Consider the following 18,091-nt stretch of genomic DNA (forward strand, 5'->3'; position numbering starts at 1 on the left):
TATATAACTCCACTACAATAACATATGTTCTCGCGAATATTTTAGGGCGTCACAGGGGACTTCCCTTGGTAGATCTGCAAGTTTCTGCCAGAAACGTAATTCCTCTTTTAATAATCTATCTAGCGTATCTACCTAAACTGAACATATGTTCAATAAACTTACTGACTCAAGGAATGATAGACGGCAAAGAAAGAGTAGAGTGCGAAGCTATTCTATTAGAGTTGTCATCAGATGATCTTAATTCATTGTTACTTACAGTTACCAATAAAAAAATCGTGACGACTTCATGCAAAGGTAAAGTACCAATTAAACTAAAAACAACTGAATTGTAAATTTCTACGTTCTCACCTTTTGAGTGTTAAACATCCAGAAAGTATCGATGCTATATTAGACTACTCATCAAGCAGTGCTGAACTTTTGGGAAGGAAAAAAGTGAAACGAGATGTTTTATTTAACTATCTGCACAAAAAGGTTGGTAATGAACAAATATATTGTTTGTTTAATAAATGATAACTTGTTTCTAACAAGGGTGAAAGACTGCCAACAACATCTGACAAAGATATGCTTGTCCAACATATAGTAAAAAGGTGTGGTGGACATTTATCCGCACATAAAGTGGTTGAGCATAAACAGTTAACAGCATCATCACCAGCATATGTATCACCTTTGAGCCAGGTAAGGTGACACAATCCTTATTTATTTTGGCAAGTCTATGGTCCATGAAAATAATTTGGCATCACCATATTTATACCCTGATACTTTCTGTTGTTGTAAATAAATTTATGCAATAGTAAACATTCTCTTTTATTTGTAATTTCAGTCAACTTCAATTGCACCTAACCCAAGAGGATATGTTGTACAAGAAACAAATCAGACTTTATCTCAAGAATTTGTTGACTGGTTTTACCCAGTGCTCAATGGTCAAATGAACGAATTAAACACGTCAGGTTGGAGCTCTGATCACTTTACACCAGACTGTGTGTTGGAATGTAGCAATAATACTGACACTGTTGAACAGTTTTACGGAGCAAAAGAAACATATGACAAGTTTACAAGGATGGTACGCAGTGACAGAGTTCTGTTTAACGTAAACACCACTCCTAATGGTCACCGTGCAGTAATAAATCCGCATGGTTTGGCAAAAGTAGCAGCTTGTGGAACTTTGCACCAATATACTGCAGATAACCACAGTTGCTTAGTAGGAATTTTTGAACAACTTTTTGGATTAATACGCGACCCTAATGATCAAAATAGGTGGAAAATTAAGTTTTCTAAACTGCTGGTTAAGCTGACCGCCAATTTCAATGAAGCAAATGGTCTGAGCTCATCTTTGCAGGATCAGTTAAATAGTGAGTTGTAATGTACACGTTAATATCGGCACTTAAACTGCTTCTCGGAGTAAAATACTTCTTGTGATTGCGTGGTGTTTTATTACAGCATAATAATTATAACAGCAGGTTACTAACACAAGGGGGGAGTATGATCATAAAAACGACGTTAAAGTTTTAATGCGAAGATGTGCGTGTACCGAACATTTGTACAATTTGTCTATTGTTCATTTGGTGGTGCGGAATGGGTGTTGTGTTTTGATAGAAGCTGAGCTAGGACACCAGCTTGGTCAGGCTAAAGTTTTTGGAACTTTCGGGTCTCCTAACTAAGCACATGCACACACCACGAACATAAACCAGGCACAATTACAAAAGTTATTCGGCGATTAAGAGACATTAAGTCTGTTAAAAACACTTCAGCGAGGTGACCTCACTGGTTGCACAATGTCCAACATGTAAAAAGAGATAAAAAATTAATAAGAATAAATACAAAAGCCGGGTTTAACTGCATTATCAAATTATTCTCATTTGTTGGTAATACATGATCTTGATCAATATAGATTAGAATGAAGGCAGTACCGTTGTATGTAGTACCGGTCTGCGCAGTACCATGGCTTACACTCAAGTCTCAGTTCTCCCTTACAGATAGCTCAGATTCAATTATATGATTATTCCGCTCATATATGGTAACCTAACTATTAAGAAGTTATTGCACCAAAAAAGGAAACCGATTGGGAACAGTCAACCATTGCTGAGTGCCACTACTTGCTACAGATCAGTCACTACAGATTGCTTGGGCACTTTCACAGGCTTTCGTGGGGCAGGGACAGGCTTCGGTTTACCTTGCATGTCTGAACTTGGTTTCCGACTGACTATAGGTTTTATTTGTGGCTTGGCAGTGGAAGAGGGAATGTAGATTTCTTCATATGGATGATATCTTTGTTCTTTAGGTATTGGTGTAGGTGGGGGAACTACTGATCCAGAATGAACGTTCCCAGATCTCTGTTGTTTGATTGAAGATGTTTTTTCCTCTTTATCTGATCCAAAACTTCCTTCTGTGGAGGATCGTGTCATCGGAGGTTTGGATTTCTTGATTGATTTTCCATCAGTTAAGTCTTCCTGGCTCTTGGAGAGATGTTTATCTTTATCTTCTTTCTTTTGTTTCAGCATGGTATCATAATCAACCATTTCTTCGAGTTCAAGACAATTCAACAAAACATCCATCTGAAAAAAGATAATAAAAACCATGTTCATAAATCCTTATATTCAAATCTACATAAAAAATCCTAAATAGACAGTTTAGCAGGACACCTTAAAAAGTTCTTAACGCAACCTTAAATAGTATCTAAACTGCTAAACAGTCAATTCTGTGGTAAAAATAATGTGCAAATGTCTGAAACATTCTGTCAAGCGTTCAACGTCTACAGAACTAAACCAACAGTTGCTACAATTGCACATATATAACAACATTGAGCAGTAAACTAATCAACTAGTTTTATCACTGAACCAATCTATTTAAACAAAGGAAACCTTTACCTGATAATGAACATCCATCCTGAGTGCATTAAGAGCAAGCGCAGATGAAGTTATTTGGGGAGTTTTGTCTTCAGCTGGTCTCAGTAAAGTTGGTCCAAACACAGTTGCAAGATTATGGAGGTTCATCTTGTTATTTGAATCGTTCTGTGAAACTCTGTGAAAGAAAGGCAGTTTTTATAAAACCTTATAACACAAGCATTATCTTTTGTTACAAATAATTATAACACAGTAAGCAAAATCTTTTGTTAAATATGCTCGTAAAATAGGAAGCATCATCAAAAATATTTAAGAAAATCTCTATAAAAGTTACTTGAAAAATTCATCTAAATTTATTTTCTTTACACTCACATTATTATACATTCACCTATTTTACTTTTTTTAATGACACCACACTTTTGTTTGCGGTGTCTTTAGTAGAAAACTGAGTGTTCTGTTAGAACTCAACTAAAATTGTCCAATGATATAAGTACTAGAACGGCCAGATTCACAGAACATATCACAGTTATAAAAAATAGGAATTAAATAATAGTACATCAGTACATCCAAACAATGTGGATGAGAATCAAGACATCATCGCATCCACATCTCTTACTTGATCAGATGTTCTCTGATGAAATGTAAAGTTCTATAGTTAGGAGGAGGAAGATCATTGATGAGTTGCTTCATTGTTCGTAGTTTCACATCGGGATCCGTGAGAGACGATGAACTGACAAAGTCACTGAAACAAAATAAGAATTCCCTTATCACTCATTTGTCGGAATGTTATTTATTCGTATAAATTCATTGAAAACAGTTTTAAAGTGAGCAATAGTAGCATAAAAAGGCAAAAGTAGCAGAAATGCATATTAAAGATTTTTAAGTTTTAACATCATTTATGTCATAATTACCAAAAATAGTCTTTTGTAACAGTTTTCAAACTACAGAAATTTCATTGAATTTTCACCACAATAACCTATTTTAATGCTCACATGATGTAAGAGTTTTTTAAGCCTGCAAATCCAACAAATAAATCAAATTTGTCACCATACCTGTATCTTGAATCAGTGAACAGAGGTTCAGGTAACTCACGAAAGTAAAGTTTAAGCACGCCAGCAACTGCATTAATATCAACCTCTCCTAGTAACATGGTCACATCTCTACGATCTGCAAAAAGTATTTGAATATTTACTGCATAGAAAGTTGACTGGTGCTGGACAACCATTGTCCAGTGGCTCTCCAAGGCTGCCAGGAATTGTTTATTGTAAAGCAGAGGTCTTATCAAGACTTTGTTTATTTCAATGGCTAATTTAGTAGATAAAAAATATTTGGGAATATTTTCAGGTTTCTTTATGGATAAAGTTGGTAATCAGGGTATTATTGTATCTGAAATGAAAGTGAACTAAAAAATATAGCGAAACACTAAACTAAACAATACCAAATCATGTATGTTTTTTATATCCCTTGCCAAATGTTTAGTTTTTATACTTTGTTGTAATAATATGCAAAAGTTAATAAAACTGAACTTCACATATCTTATACACTTATTAAACAACCAAGATTTTTTTTCCGGAAGAGCTAAAACACAACAGCCACAACAGACATACTGTATTACATACTTGTATCAAATGAAGCCTTGAGTGCTTGTATCTCTGATGCCACACCTGACACTCTGTATATTCCAACTTCTCCCATTCCCCTTCTTTCAACCTCAGCCACACATTTCCTTACAATGCTTGGGATGCCAGAACTTTCTCGTCTAGTGAAAATTAAATGCTTTTATTTGGCCGATAAATTGGAAACTTACTTGTTGGGTTTCATTATCTTTATTTCAATGTGATTTTGTTATTATACCCTAACAAAATTTTAGGTTATGTTTTTTCATAGGTATAGACAGTTAATTGTAGTTTTAATAATTAAATAATCCTTAGACCTATTACATGGGATCTTAACTTTAACACCCAAAAAAGATAAACTGTACATTTTCTTTACCAACAAAGCCAATATAGTTTAACTGCTTAACACATTTTGTAAATAAACATAACAAAAATTATCACAGAAAACCTAACATAACTGTTTATTTATCTCTTCAAATATCATAGCAAAAGTCAAATTAAACGAAAAAAGAGAATGAACAAAAAAACGAGAGTCATTAACACACTGAGCAACGCACTTAGCTGTAACTCCAATCTTGACCCCAAACACCCCGTTTGATTTCTTTGAAGGAAGTCTTTGAAGGCTGTGTTCCCTCGGTGTGAACTTGATTGAGACACTGATGGATAATTCATTCATCAACACACTAACTTCCTTCTCACCATGCGTGCGTAACGACTCTCGTACCAACTGACAACAAAATGTAGGAACTTTAATACAGTGATCATGTGCAAGATTGGTAGGGATTGGTAAAACAAATTTTCTGTTATGGTCTAGCGGTGGTTTTTAGTTAATAAATTAAAAACAAAAAAATGTTTGGTGAACCGAACACTTTGGAAAACCAAATTATATATTTTAGTTATCAAGGGTTTGGTTTATAAAGGATGAATGTTAAGAGTGAAAATTGAGTAAAAAACTGATATATTTGGAGTACTTAAAATGTTAGAAGAATTCATCTGCTGCATCAGGGTAGGTTTTAACAATTGTAGAAATACATGTGTTAGTATCGGTGGTGTATTTATAGGGATTTGCAAAAAATAGGTGTGTTTAACTGAATATGATTGACACACCATGATGGTTTTCAAGCAGTATAATTAAAACCCTAAAGTTATAATTTAACAGAACACAACCCACCCCAACTTTCCCCTTTGCAATGAGAACATCATCATCATATGAAGCTCCTGCCACCGCCTCTCGTGCCCGATCGTAACAGAGAATGCGAAGAGTTTGTGCACCGTCAACCTCTAATTCAAACTCCTCATCCCAAACAGGAAGCTTGGTGTCTCTACACGGTCGTGTCTTCGCTTTTGTTTGAAACTGTCCGTAAGAATCAACTTCTAACGTGCAGTATGGATCTGTAAGGATCAGAGAAATTTAATTTACAAAATTTCAGAGAAATTTTTACAATTTAATTCTTTTAAATCTGAAATGAAAACCGTTTTTACCATAAAACAACCCAAAAAGTACGCCAAAGCGTGGGTACCAACGTTAATAGACAGTTTATGTCATGCCAGCAAAAAACGGATTGTTTGTTAACAATAAATTTGTAACGTACTGTTTGTTATTAATTTTTGTACTAAATAACTACCTCGTGTCAGAAGACCAAGGTACTTTTCATCACCATAGTATTAGTAACTACTATTTTATATAACCCAAATATATTTTTAGACTTTTTATAACATAGGCATTTTATAATGCAATGAACAACACAGAACCAAGTGTTTAATAATATAACTTGGCAAGCTACTTACTGCATGCATGAAGGAATCCTTGTCCAGAATGAATAGTTGCGTTTAAATATCCCGATAATAAATCTTCGTCTTCCTTTATATGCATGGAACCGACATTGTTCATCTGAATGAAGAAAACATTAATTTTGACTTAATGTAAGGCTTATAACTTGCTGTGTATTTCTACTCGATGTTGTTTAGATAAACAGCAGTGACAGAAGTACAAAACTGTATTAAATAATATCTAATATTTACAGTAAAAAAACAACTTTTAACAGTTTTTATGCAAAAAGCAACACTCAATAACAAGAGAAAACAAATTAAATCTCAGATATACAACATATTGCAACGCATAATACCTTTCGAAGTCGAACACAAGCAGAAAGCAGTGCATTTACTTCCAGTGATGCCAGTGAAAAACTTTTAAAGCAGGTTTCCTGTTGTTTCATGATTGCCTCGGTCCATTCAATCCTCTCATAATCGGAAGACATGAGGAACATGTAAGACTGTGGGTAATAGGACAGTGGTAAGATACAATGCATTGATATTTCATATATGTGAACATGTAAGCTATTAACATTGCATTGATTCATTAACCCTTGCAACCAATGCATGTTGTACATTGGCTTGGTTAATAATTCACACTTTGAATTTCTATTTGATTTTGAAATAGCTCAGGATACTGGTACTGTATTTGTCAATAGGGTCAGATTTTGAAAAAAATTTAAAACTGCATTCAAGATGCAATTTTGGTTCAAATTCGGGTCAATTTCTTATCACACATAAACTAATATTCACTGAATCATATTCAAAGCACACGCGACAAATGCAGCTAACTAAATTCGAATACACAACCAAGTGGGAACAAATATATATACCACCAGCACTGACATTTGCATGGTTGGGTGCATACAACTATACAAACATTTGCATGCAAGAGAGAAGTAAACACAAGTCTCATTTTAGTAACTTGCCGTTAGTTATAAGCAGCATTAGTTGGTTTAATAGCACTTTTGCTGCATAAGAACAAAACTTTATAAAGTTTTGCTAAACAATCTTTACAAAGCTATAGAGGTACACAAGATGCAGTTTAAGCATACAAAAACTGCTTTTCAGATTTCAACAAAGTTATACTGCTATTATACACACTGCCATGCAACGATAATATACCAACACCCAAACCGCGTTTTCCTACCTTACTTCTTTCCTATTAAGCAACAAAATAAAGAAAAACTGTGAAATATGTTTAATATTAACAACAACTAAAATATCTGTTGTATGAACAGTGGTGTGATTTCAAATTCATTTTAAACCATGGAGATGATACAGAATGGAATATTGTTGTGGTTTGTTACATATTATAAGCAATTGATATATTATTTTAAAAGAATTTAGGTTTTTAAACATTTTCACCAAAATTATCGCACGGGTATAAATGATCTCCTAAAACATTTAAAATTACACATGGACACATTATTGTATTCATTAAAAAACCACATTGCCCCCAACATAACACAGCACTTCAGCACCTATCACCAAAATAAAGATGAAGAAGACAAAGAGCAACTCACCTTCCCCTGCATGTGATATATTCGTAGAGGAAGATCAGGAGCTGCGAGGACGATCCTCGCTTCCAGCTCTGCCAGCTTCTTTCGGAGCCGTTCTTCCCGCCGAGTTTTTGCCGGAGAGCTCTCTGAGGACCTCGAGTGTTCCTTTGCATCCTTACTGTGTGCTTTACGCTCGCGAGCGATGTCACGCTTAGTTTGTTGCGCACGGTTGCTTAAATCACGAAGATCATCCTCACTCGTGGGTTGTACATCGGGTATGGCTGGTAATACAACCATGTGTTTACTGAGGCTTACAACAAAAATACAAATACTTCTTGAAGGCTATTAATATCTTAAAAAAATAAAATTAATTTTAAATATAAAGCACTTGGTTTTATTACTTAATTTTATCTAATTTTAGAGTCGATTAAAAAAACTGAGATTTATAAAACAATAATCTTGGACCTTAGCTTGGGAAAAATCAGTTTGGTTACTCCGTATTAGATTTTTACCTTCAGAATCTTCTTTCGGTTGAAAAGATAGATCAGCTAACGGAATGTACCATTTGCATTCATATGAATCTTTTGAGTGGAACACCCTGTATGGGATGATAAGTTCATTATTAAATTTATACTATTATAATATTGTTCACATGGGAAATTTGTTTTGATAATGCCAGTTATTTTATAAAGTAATAAAGAAGACGCAGCTCACGAAGGTGGTTTAAAAATTAAAATTGAGAAAACTTTGAACAGTGCTGGTTTAGCAAGTACATGAATACAACTTTATCACATTTATTTGATTACATTTTTTTTTAAAAGTTGTTAAAGTCATATTAGGTTATTATGAGCAGTATGAGTTACAATGTAACGGTGACCACTGTTTTAGGTAGTAGTGCATAGAAATGGAGATATGAGACAGTGTATGGTACATGAATAAATGGAGCATATGCCTCATGACAAGCGTCATAAGATAGTGACTCACCCCGCTGCGCTCTTTTGTTTTGCACATAAAAGGAGATCGTTGTAAAGGAAACAATGTCTTAACTTTCTACTACCATCATTTGAAACCTGGAGATAAAAATAACCAGGTTTTACTTTGTTGTTATACACAGTCAAATGTTTGCTTTGAATAAAAAACTTCAAGTCTTAAAATTTTTCAATAGATATTATGTCTCCGAAATAACTAATAACAAAAACTGCTTCACAGAAAAAAAATTCAAGGTTGAAAACTAACAACAATTTTATTCCACACATTAGCTTACTGTAAAAAAAAAACGGGTTTTACTGACACAGTCAAACCACACAAAAGCTGATCATAGAAACAGTCAAATAAAAGTTACCTCTACAAGAAATCCATCTTTAATGAGTTCTCTATCTGCACTCCGCGCAGCAGCGGCAGCGGAGGAAGGGACTCGACGAGGCTTGTAGGAGGAGGAAGATGCAGAGTTAATCCTCTCAAGGAACTGCTGGGCTTGTTTCAACACCTGGAGGTGAAAGGAAGTGTTGGATGAAGTGGTGAAAGGTTAATCGTGTGTTTTGTAAATATTAGGTGGGATATGTAAATATTAGGTGGGATTTGTGTTAAAATCCTTCTATTGGAAATTTTCTCAATTTTGCTATTTTTTTGCAAAAACGGGGCATTTTCATTTTTAGTTAAAAAAATGTATAGATTTCTTTTACCAAAATATATCTTGTTGTATAGGTTGATTATTATGTGTAGTTTTATACATCTCATAAAGTAAAGATTACCCATTTCTCACACATACTGCCATGATACATCCATTTCAATAATAAGTTTAGTTAGCAAATTTGTACATTTTTTGGCATTATGTTGTTTAACACACCTGTCTCAGTGTATGATAATCTGGATGTCTGTGTGGTGTGTGCTTCAATAAATCTTGAAGAACCAACGTTGTTCTCATAAACCTCTCCACAGGTTTGTATAATACCTCTGCAATATAAACAACATAAGACCACACAGGAGTACACAAAACAACACAGCAAGTTATAAACAAAACAGACTACTCCTCACACCTGGTAACGCAACAGGTAATCCCACGTATCCATACATTGTACATTTTATCGTTGGTCATGTATTATTCAATTCTTTATCAGCAAAATCAATATTCTAAACCGTGGTTAACCCATTGTACACAGCATTATTTGAACACAACAATGTTAATATTTACTGAATTCTTTGATTTTAAATACACAAGCAGAAGTGGCACCATTTCATAATTAAATAAGGGAAATTACGGGAAAAAAAACAATTTATATCTGAACAAGCTACGTACCGATTAAACTGATGGACTCTGAATCTTTGCTTCTCCTGGATTGAACCTTTAAGCTCTGCAGAATAATAGTGATGTGAGGATAATGCAATGCGAAACTAAGGTCATGAAAGGCTCACAATGAAGGTTAAAAGATAGAAAATATATCTGTGTATATATATAGAGAAAATATATCTGTCTTTGTTTTGGTGTTCTGTTACATTGTATTTCTTTTTCCATAAACAGCAACCATAAACATAAACAGCTTTTTCCATAAACAGGAACGCTTCTTATGTTCCTATTTAATACATGATGGCATAGCAAATAACTCCATTTAAGAGACACATAATGTTATTTTGTTATTACCTCAATAATGTGACGAAATTGCTCATTTTCTTTGGCACATTTTTCCACTGTGTGTTGCGCTCTTTTATAATTGTTCAGGTAGTCACCATATAAGTTCAGTTTAGATAGCTGAATGAAAGTGGAACAGTAATCAATACATGAACAAGTAAACACAGATTGTGTTACCAATGTTTATATTTAGAACCAGGCACAGCTTTAGTACATAGTATACAAACTGTGTTTAAGTGTATATAACATGAAAACTATTCATACCAGCTTTTTGAACAGATCACCCACTGCAGTATCAGCACTCCATACATCTAATCTGGGTTTCAATTTTTGAAAGAAATTTGCGTGAAGTTCATGTAATTCGTTCACACGGAAGAAAACCGTGTCAAAGTCTTGTGCTGACATCACAGGCTGAGATGTTCCAATTGTAGCTTTTAATGGCTTCATGTACTGTGGGATTTCGATGGTTAAGACACAGGTAACTAATAAATTTAACGAAAAAAACAAGTTTTTGTATTACAGATATTATTGCAAGGTGAAATAAAAGTGAATACGACAAGACCAAAACTTATTATTTTATAAACACCTATTCTATTTTGTTGTATAAAATATTCCATAGAATAGAGGGAATTATTTTATAAAAATAGAGAGAAAGAAAGCCTGGGTTGTCCTGGTACACAAATAACCAGAAAACTATTGTATGAACTGAAGATGTTAATGCAATACAATAGTAGACAACAAGGAAATGCTTATTAACATCACTGTAGAAGCCATCTATTTGTATCACTTCCTTTAACCTGTGCAAGATAAACACTTCACTCACCAGTAACAATGTATTAAGGTATTGAAGATAAGCTTCCTCGTTATCAAGCAAGGATGTGAGAACCCACTTCCTCATGCGAAGTTTCTCGGCCTCAGCGATGCTTCTCACCTTCTGGTAATCCACCATGTCCGACACAGCTTCATTCTGTACAAAATAATTTACTTTTTTCTTAAAATTAATTTTAAATTTAACTTAAACCGGGGTTTTGTTTTCCAAGGTAATAAAGCTCTGTTGGGCTATCTTTGACTACTTTTTAAAGTAGTAAAAAAATAAAACTAAAAAACAAAATACGTTCTGCTAGTAACAAGAATAAAAAACCGCAAAGAACAGAATTCTTTGATCAGCATTAACATTTAATTAAAATTTAGTTCTATTCAATTTTGCAAAATACACATACTAATAATATACTAAATATTATACACACTTTAATTTGGCTTACACAGTATTCTGGTGTTAAGAGTTAGGACAATACGAAAACTATTTACTTTAGATGGAGAACCATGTAGCACTGTGTCTGTGCTGACACTTGTGGATTTCTGGGGCATGGACATTGATGGCGTGCGACCAATGTCTTCAGATTGCCCCTCTGTCTCTGTTCCTTTGGGTCTGAAAGCAATTAGTGGTAAACGGCTAATAATAGTATTGGTAATACCCATGTTACAAAATTTGTGCAGTTACTAGAATAATAGTGCAGTACACACTATATTGGTATTTATTATTACACAAAAAAACAAATTCCAGGCCACAAAGCAAAGGTAATTAAAAGTTAAAATATTGTTTAATATTCAATTTAAAATATATTAACTATTAAATTTGTTCTTCTGGTCTGGCTGTTTCAATATTGTGTCATGTTGTAAAATTAATATTGTGGAAATACCAACACTGGCTGAGGATACTGACTTTGAAAACACAAAGATTGGGGTTGGGCTGTCTGATTGTTCACGCCTTGCTTGGTTGATGGCGTGTAGACTCCCAGCAATATTGTTGCTTGTGGATAATGACATATCATCAGAACCAGCAAGATCTATAACAGGCATTGAATTAAAGTTAGAAATATATGTTGCTATGTAAATTAAATGGTTGGTGTTTTAATCCAACGGATTTATCAAACTTACATAATATGCAATTTTTGTGCAATTTGAAATTCGATCAAAATGAAATGAGAATTAACTGAACAATGAAAAACAGTATGGGAAAATGGGCTAGCTCCTGCATAAATGTAAGACCTTGCTCATATAAGGAAAACCATTTAAGTCATTTCCAGACAGATCAGACAACTTATAAACGCAATATAAGGTACTAGAGAATCATCTAGCGTGTCTCTTTATGGGACCTCACCCATATATATATTGGAAAACACATTATAGACAGATTTCACTATTCATTTCAACAAAACTAAATACCATCATCAGATGATTGAAGTTCCATGGATTGAACAGAAAGCATGGACGACCGATCAGGTGTGGTACGATCATCATCCGACCAATTAGAAAACGCTGAGTAAGCGACACTCATTCTCTCGTTGGTCGTCCGTGCATCTCGCAACTGATGCAGAGGGGAAACTTCTGGAATGTTCAACTTGTTTTGCTGGAAATAAAAACGGTTTAATATGTGCTGGTTCATGTTTTAGTATCTCTTTAAAAAAATTGATGTTAAAAAATGCATTATATATAAAAAAACTATTACATGGTTAATAGTTTTCAATTGATTTTAATTAGAATTTGAAAACCAATAAAAAATTATTAATTTACTCTCCAATTCATAATATTTAACAACAGAATATAAAGTTAACCATATCAAAGAAAACCAAACTTGTACATACATTGGAATGTGTGGATGTTTCTGACACAGATTCAAAACTATCCCGTCGACTGCTCCCACTGTGTTGGGAGTCGGAGGAATGATCAAGATCACTTAGTTCCGGAGAGTAACGATCCATGCTTCCCTGTTTTCCTGGATCACCATCCAGCTCCTCCTGCTCCTTTGAGGAGTAATGAGAATGATAATTAAAAAATGAGCATAATTAATAACTAAGTTTTACAGCTGTTTCTGAATATTGCAAGCATATTTCACAGAAGAATCAAAGTTATGCGACAGTAACTTTAAAAAACATATTGAGGGATTTTGTTTAAAACTTTTATGCCATATACTTGAGTAACAGGACTATTAAAAAAATGTTATGCGTTAAGTGTTGACATAAAAAAATACACTAAGAAGTAAATACTTTGAAACACACTGTAGTAGAATAAACAAGTAAGTATGTGCTTTGCATATTCAAAACTTATTATATGTGTTGACCAAAGACGGTAAACGCATGCGTTTCAACTGTTGTCTTATAAGTAACAATGCAAAAACATGCAAATGCGAACTAATTAATAAACTAACATCAGCAGTGATTAGAATTTTCGTGCCTATGATTGCTGGGAGTGGTGATTCTGCAGGAAGCATCGTGAATAATCCAAACAAACCGATACAATTAATCACAGATGTAATATGGTTGTTACTTGTTATGTGTATGTGAGAACAGATCTCATAATTCTGTGTAACACAACAAACAAGCATTTAACTCAAGCGTTCACCTTTCAGATAAACCTGATTTTTACTAAATCTGAGCCTGTATAAGTTCCTTGGCTGAACTACTACATAAAATCCTTACACAGGGTTGGTTACACTCCCCACTAGAATATTAGATTACTATTTAAAAATTGGAGTTATTTCCGTAACACATTCACTGATTCTCACACAGACCAACACAACTACATTATAATCAATTCAGAATATGCTGTTGGCTACTTTCCACCATCTGTTCTTATACAATCTTTTCTAAATCCAAGTAAAGTCAACTTAAGCCCTTCAACAACACACTTCAATAAATGAATCCAATGTTAAACTGAACAACCAATTCCTACTTCATTAGTATCAAGTTATCACCTATGTGTGAGTTCCCAGTGGTAAGACAACAAGGCTTATGGAGTTCTGTGTAAATGTTATCATTGTATGTATCCGTTACATATAGGTTTTGTATTTATTGTTTTAACCACAGCTACCTGATGCATGTAAATTTATGTCCACATGTCTAAATAAAAAACACCCTGTAGTTAAACATGCAAAACGCAAGTATAAATAAAGATAAACATAATTGTAGACTTATGTGTTATAAATAAACTTTCCTACTTTAAACAACAAATTCTTACACCATTTAAAATACTTTGATATACAGGTTAATGATTTTTATTACTGTTAAAAATGAATAATGTATAAATATTAAAAAACATATCTAAATCTTATAACTGCCTCTTAACAAGTTATATACGACCAAACAGCCTACCTGTACTTAGCATTTTGTGATGTGAAACAGAACTAACCTCTGGTAAACTATTTATAGAAGCCATGGTGGCTTCCTGTTCTTGAATCTTCACCACTTAATGTAAAACCACCTCATTATAATGGGAGTCCACGCCTCAACAATTTTGAAAATAAAACTGCTCGCCCATTACATGGTTCTGCTATATAGACAATAACAAGCAGAACTAGTTCCCTTAAGCACGTGTTGTACAAGGAAATGAAACTAAAGTAAAGACGACTGAGATATTAACTCTATTTTGTATAATTATCGTTCAAAAAAATATTAGAAAAAAAATGTTTTTTTTACATCTAGAAAAACCAGTGTCAGCTAGCAACAATATAAACTTCAGTAATCAATTGATGGATGATGTAATTAGTGTTTTATTGACATGCAAAGGAAATGTCAGTACAGGTAGCTATGTAATACATCAAATCTTGAGTACAAACAAATGTTCAATCCGACCTGGCACAACTGAAACTATTATGTAAACCTTCATTTGACAAGCTAACTTCTTATTTTAAGAAAAAGGAAATAGTAAATCTGTCATACCCTGTAATTTAAGTTACGACAGCAGACAGTCATGTCATGCACACACTAAAATCAGAAGTTGTAAGCCCTGTGAATATAAATAACTAACAACTAAACAACCATGTAATAACATGTTCTCAAAACTGTCTGCATGACAATCATGGTAAAGCCATTGTACATGTAGGCCTATTAAATAAATAGTGCCCGCAGTGACATACTTAAAAAACAATATGATATCATCGTTGACAGCAGAAACATTTTTTTAAAAACAAATTGAACACTTTATAAAATTAATTCAAACACAAACAGTAAACAAAACCTACCTAAATAAACTTTAGGACAACAAAATTTACATAAAAATTAGATATTCAAATGAAAAGTACTCACGTCATAGTTAGGTCCAGCTGCTGGCCATGTAAGCCGGCTATTCCGAACTGCTTGGTTTTCTATCGAACTCTTTCTTAATTTAACATCAGTACTTGCGAGAGTGTAATGTCGTTTCCCATACCCATCTTTCATATCAATATCGGAGATATCATAATCCTGAAATATAATATATATATATACATATTTAAGTTACAGATTGGTAATGCGTTTTCAGTGGTTCGGCAAAGAAGTAAAATACCTTTCCATTTGCTTCTTCATTCAGGGCAGTCATTGAATCAAATTGATTATCACTGTCATACATTCCAACATTACTCTGAAATTAAAAATCAATACAATTAGAATTAAATTAGGTGAGTAAAACCTTGAAACATAGAACCCATGCAAGCTTGTTTGAAAATTTTGTTAATTGCGAAAAATAATAGAAGTGTTTACTTGATTGCCGGTATTACACGTCCACACTTCCACATAATCCCCTCTTCCTCTTGAAGCCTTCTGTTTTGGTCCTGTCACCATGGCAACAGCATCATTTAGGTTTTCTTCCGATGGATTTTCCTGTTTGACAGCAAACTGTGTTTTTGGAGTGTCATTGGTTTCACTGCCTTCTTTATCTGGGCCAGTTTTGCATTCCCAAACCTGAATTAAATCAATCAGTGCGAAATTACTGGCGAGGAAGTGTGTAATTAGGAAAGCGTGATTGCAAATCTTTGGCATCATTTATAACGAACACTAAACAATCAGTTGAACAATAAATGAAAACATTTTCATATTGCAAGATTAGAAGGAAAGTTCATGGATTTAGCAAGCAATAAGCATTAAGTGGTGAATAAGGAATCAATGTGATATGTGACTAACTGACTAATTATACACAACATGCATTACCTCTAAATAAGACGTTCGCTTCCTTAGACTGGCTCGAGGTGGGAAGGTGGAGGAAGCCATGTCCGGTAGCGGCTCTTTTGGCTCCGTTGCTCTAGCTTCAAATATTTTCACGTTCTCAAGGACCTTTGATAGTCGATTTGATTTCTTTTCCTCTTCTTCTTTTTTAAGTTTTGTAAACTTTGGTCCGACAGCAGGAGCGACTTTAGTTGTTTCTACAGACTTCGTCTCGTTAGCGTTTATATCCACACTGTTGTTATCTGAAATTGGCTTTTCTAAAACTGGATTTGGGGAAGTTGGTGCTGAGTCTATAGAGGAACTGCTTGCTCTGTATCCCCAATTCTCTCTTTTGTAACTTTGCCTCTTCGCAGCTAAACACGTCTGTGAAAAATAACAAAAAGATTTATTTTCGTGCAAATAGTGAGATGGGTCATACTGTTGTGATTTTCCCTAACGTTTAGTCATGTCACTAACTCAAAAATGGCTTCAAAAAAGGCTTCAAAAAATTAAGCCAATTCTGTTTATTTTATAATTAAGCCGAAGTATACTTTTAAAAAATAAATAAATACAGTACCTGTAAATAAATAAGATGGAATTTTTCCCGGCTAAGTTTTTCTTCCAGATCTTTAATAAGAGTTTGGCAATTGGTCAAACTTGTCTCAATATCCTCTACATTTTTAAACGCCACGTTCGCTGGTGGTTCTTCTCCGGGAAACTTTTTTGCCCACTCTGCAAGGAATTCCTCCTTCATTGTCATTTTGAGCACCAGCAAACACAGTGTGGGACTAGGATAACATACTGACCATTTCACAGTGGGTATTTTTATTACTTAAGAATTCGCTACACAATCTGTAATCAAAATAGTGAAGTGCATAGTTATACAAACATCCTAAATACATCTGTTTTCTGTATGTCTGCTAAACCAGTTTAATTGACACCAAATAACATAATTCAAATAACGTCACCTAAACAAATTCATTTTCAAGAACATAGCTTCTTTATTTATTTTTACAAACAGCATTTTGTAAGACATAAAATTGGTTGAGCTTTACCCTATTCCTATACCTGCTCAGTTTTAATGTCTATCAATAATTGATGTTGTTGTAATTGGAATCTTCAAGCAGGATAAGAATGTTCAAACCATTTCAATTCAGGGCTTTACAATGTGGATAGTAATAGTATAATAGGATACAAAAGGGTTGTATAATGTTTACAGCTAGTCTAATTACCTATACCAAATACATTAACGGCATAGTACAACTTGATATATACATATGTTATAACATTAGTAAGAATTACAATATATGACTCCATAAGTGCAAATGAGTACAAACTTAAAATCGATTGAGCTAAGATTAAACTTAACACATATAAACACTCTAATTCTTGTACATGCACAACAGCACTAAAGCTCATTAAATTATAATAATATAACCTCATTCAATTTAATTCTTTTATGATAGTCCGATACGTACAGTAGTCAACTGATTACTATATGATTCACCTCCGTGTTATGATACAGGTGTTTTAAATCGTTACGACAATCCCGTTAAGTTTCTGCTTAATCTCCAACTGCATATAACTATTATTTCTAATCAAGATACTTTTAATAAGACCAACCATTTTAGTCTGAAGCTACGTATAAAAGCAGGGGCAACTTGTTTCGTGTATCTCCGTAGACAATATACTGGCTGTAAAGTCAATATTTGCGCTACAAGTGCCTTACTCATCAACC

The 18,091-nt window shown here is 33.9% G+C and overlaps 2 protein-coding genes across 4 annotated transcripts; one reads left to right on the forward strand and one right to left on the reverse strand.

The window, feature by feature from the left end:
• The first annotated feature begins 50 nt into the window (after nucleotides 1-50).
• Nucleotides 51-1,416, forward strand: LOC100180117 (uncharacterized protein C3orf38 homolog). Its single transcript, XM_002119834.5, has 4 exons — nucleotides 51-294; nucleotides 371-471; nucleotides 529-675; nucleotides 821-1,416. The coding sequence occupies exons 1-4, from the start codon at nucleotides 174-176 to the stop codon at nucleotides 1,358-1,360; spliced, it is 909 nt and encodes a 302-aa protein (XP_002119870.1). The 5' UTR covers nucleotides 51-173; the 3' UTR covers nucleotides 1,361-1,416.
• Nucleotides 1,411-17,207, reverse strand: LOC100176232 (active breakpoint cluster region-related protein). Of its 3 annotated transcripts, XM_004225497.4 has the most exons (28): nucleotides 16,931-17,207; nucleotides 16,360-16,737; nucleotides 15,913-16,113; nucleotides 15,719-15,793; nucleotides 15,481-15,636; nucleotides 13,042-13,200; nucleotides 12,623-12,806; nucleotides 12,120-12,243; nucleotides 11,705-11,825; nucleotides 11,220-11,363; nucleotides 10,661-10,846; nucleotides 10,409-10,516; nucleotides 10,067-10,121; nucleotides 9,617-9,723; nucleotides 9,113-9,256; nucleotides 8,755-8,840; nucleotides 8,283-8,368; nucleotides 7,795-8,051; nucleotides 7,419-7,430; nucleotides 6,583-6,729; nucleotides 6,245-6,347; nucleotides 5,628-5,848; nucleotides 5,014-5,183; nucleotides 4,460-4,599; nucleotides 3,893-4,007; nucleotides 3,457-3,582; nucleotides 2,865-3,018; nucleotides 1,411-2,552 (listed from the first exon to the last, which is right to left on the reverse strand). In XM_004225497.4, the coding sequence occupies exons 1-28, from the start codon at nucleotides 17,111-17,113 to the stop codon at nucleotides 2,097-2,099; spliced, it is 4,398 nt and encodes a 1,465-aa protein (XP_004225545.1). In that variant the 5' UTR covers nucleotides 17,114-17,207; the 3' UTR covers nucleotides 1,411-2,096. The 3 variants fall into 3 exon arrangements, with proteins under 3 accessions (XP_004225545.1, XP_002120098.1, XP_018668528.1); XM_002120062.5 differs by lacking the exon at nucleotides 7,419-7,430; XM_018812983.2 differs by lacking the exons at nucleotides 15,481-15,636; nucleotides 15,719-15,793; nucleotides 15,913-16,113; nucleotides 16,360-16,737; nucleotides 16,931-17,207 and adding an exon at nucleotides 13,605-13,774.
• Nucleotides 17,208-18,091: the final 884 nt, after the last annotated feature.

The sequence above is a fragment of the Ciona intestinalis genome, chromosome 1, assembly GCF_000224145.3.
Source record: "Ciona intestinalis chromosome 1, KH, whole genome shotgun sequence".
NCBI lineage: Eukaryota > Metazoa > Chordata > Ascidiacea > Phlebobranchia > Cionidae > Ciona > Ciona intestinalis.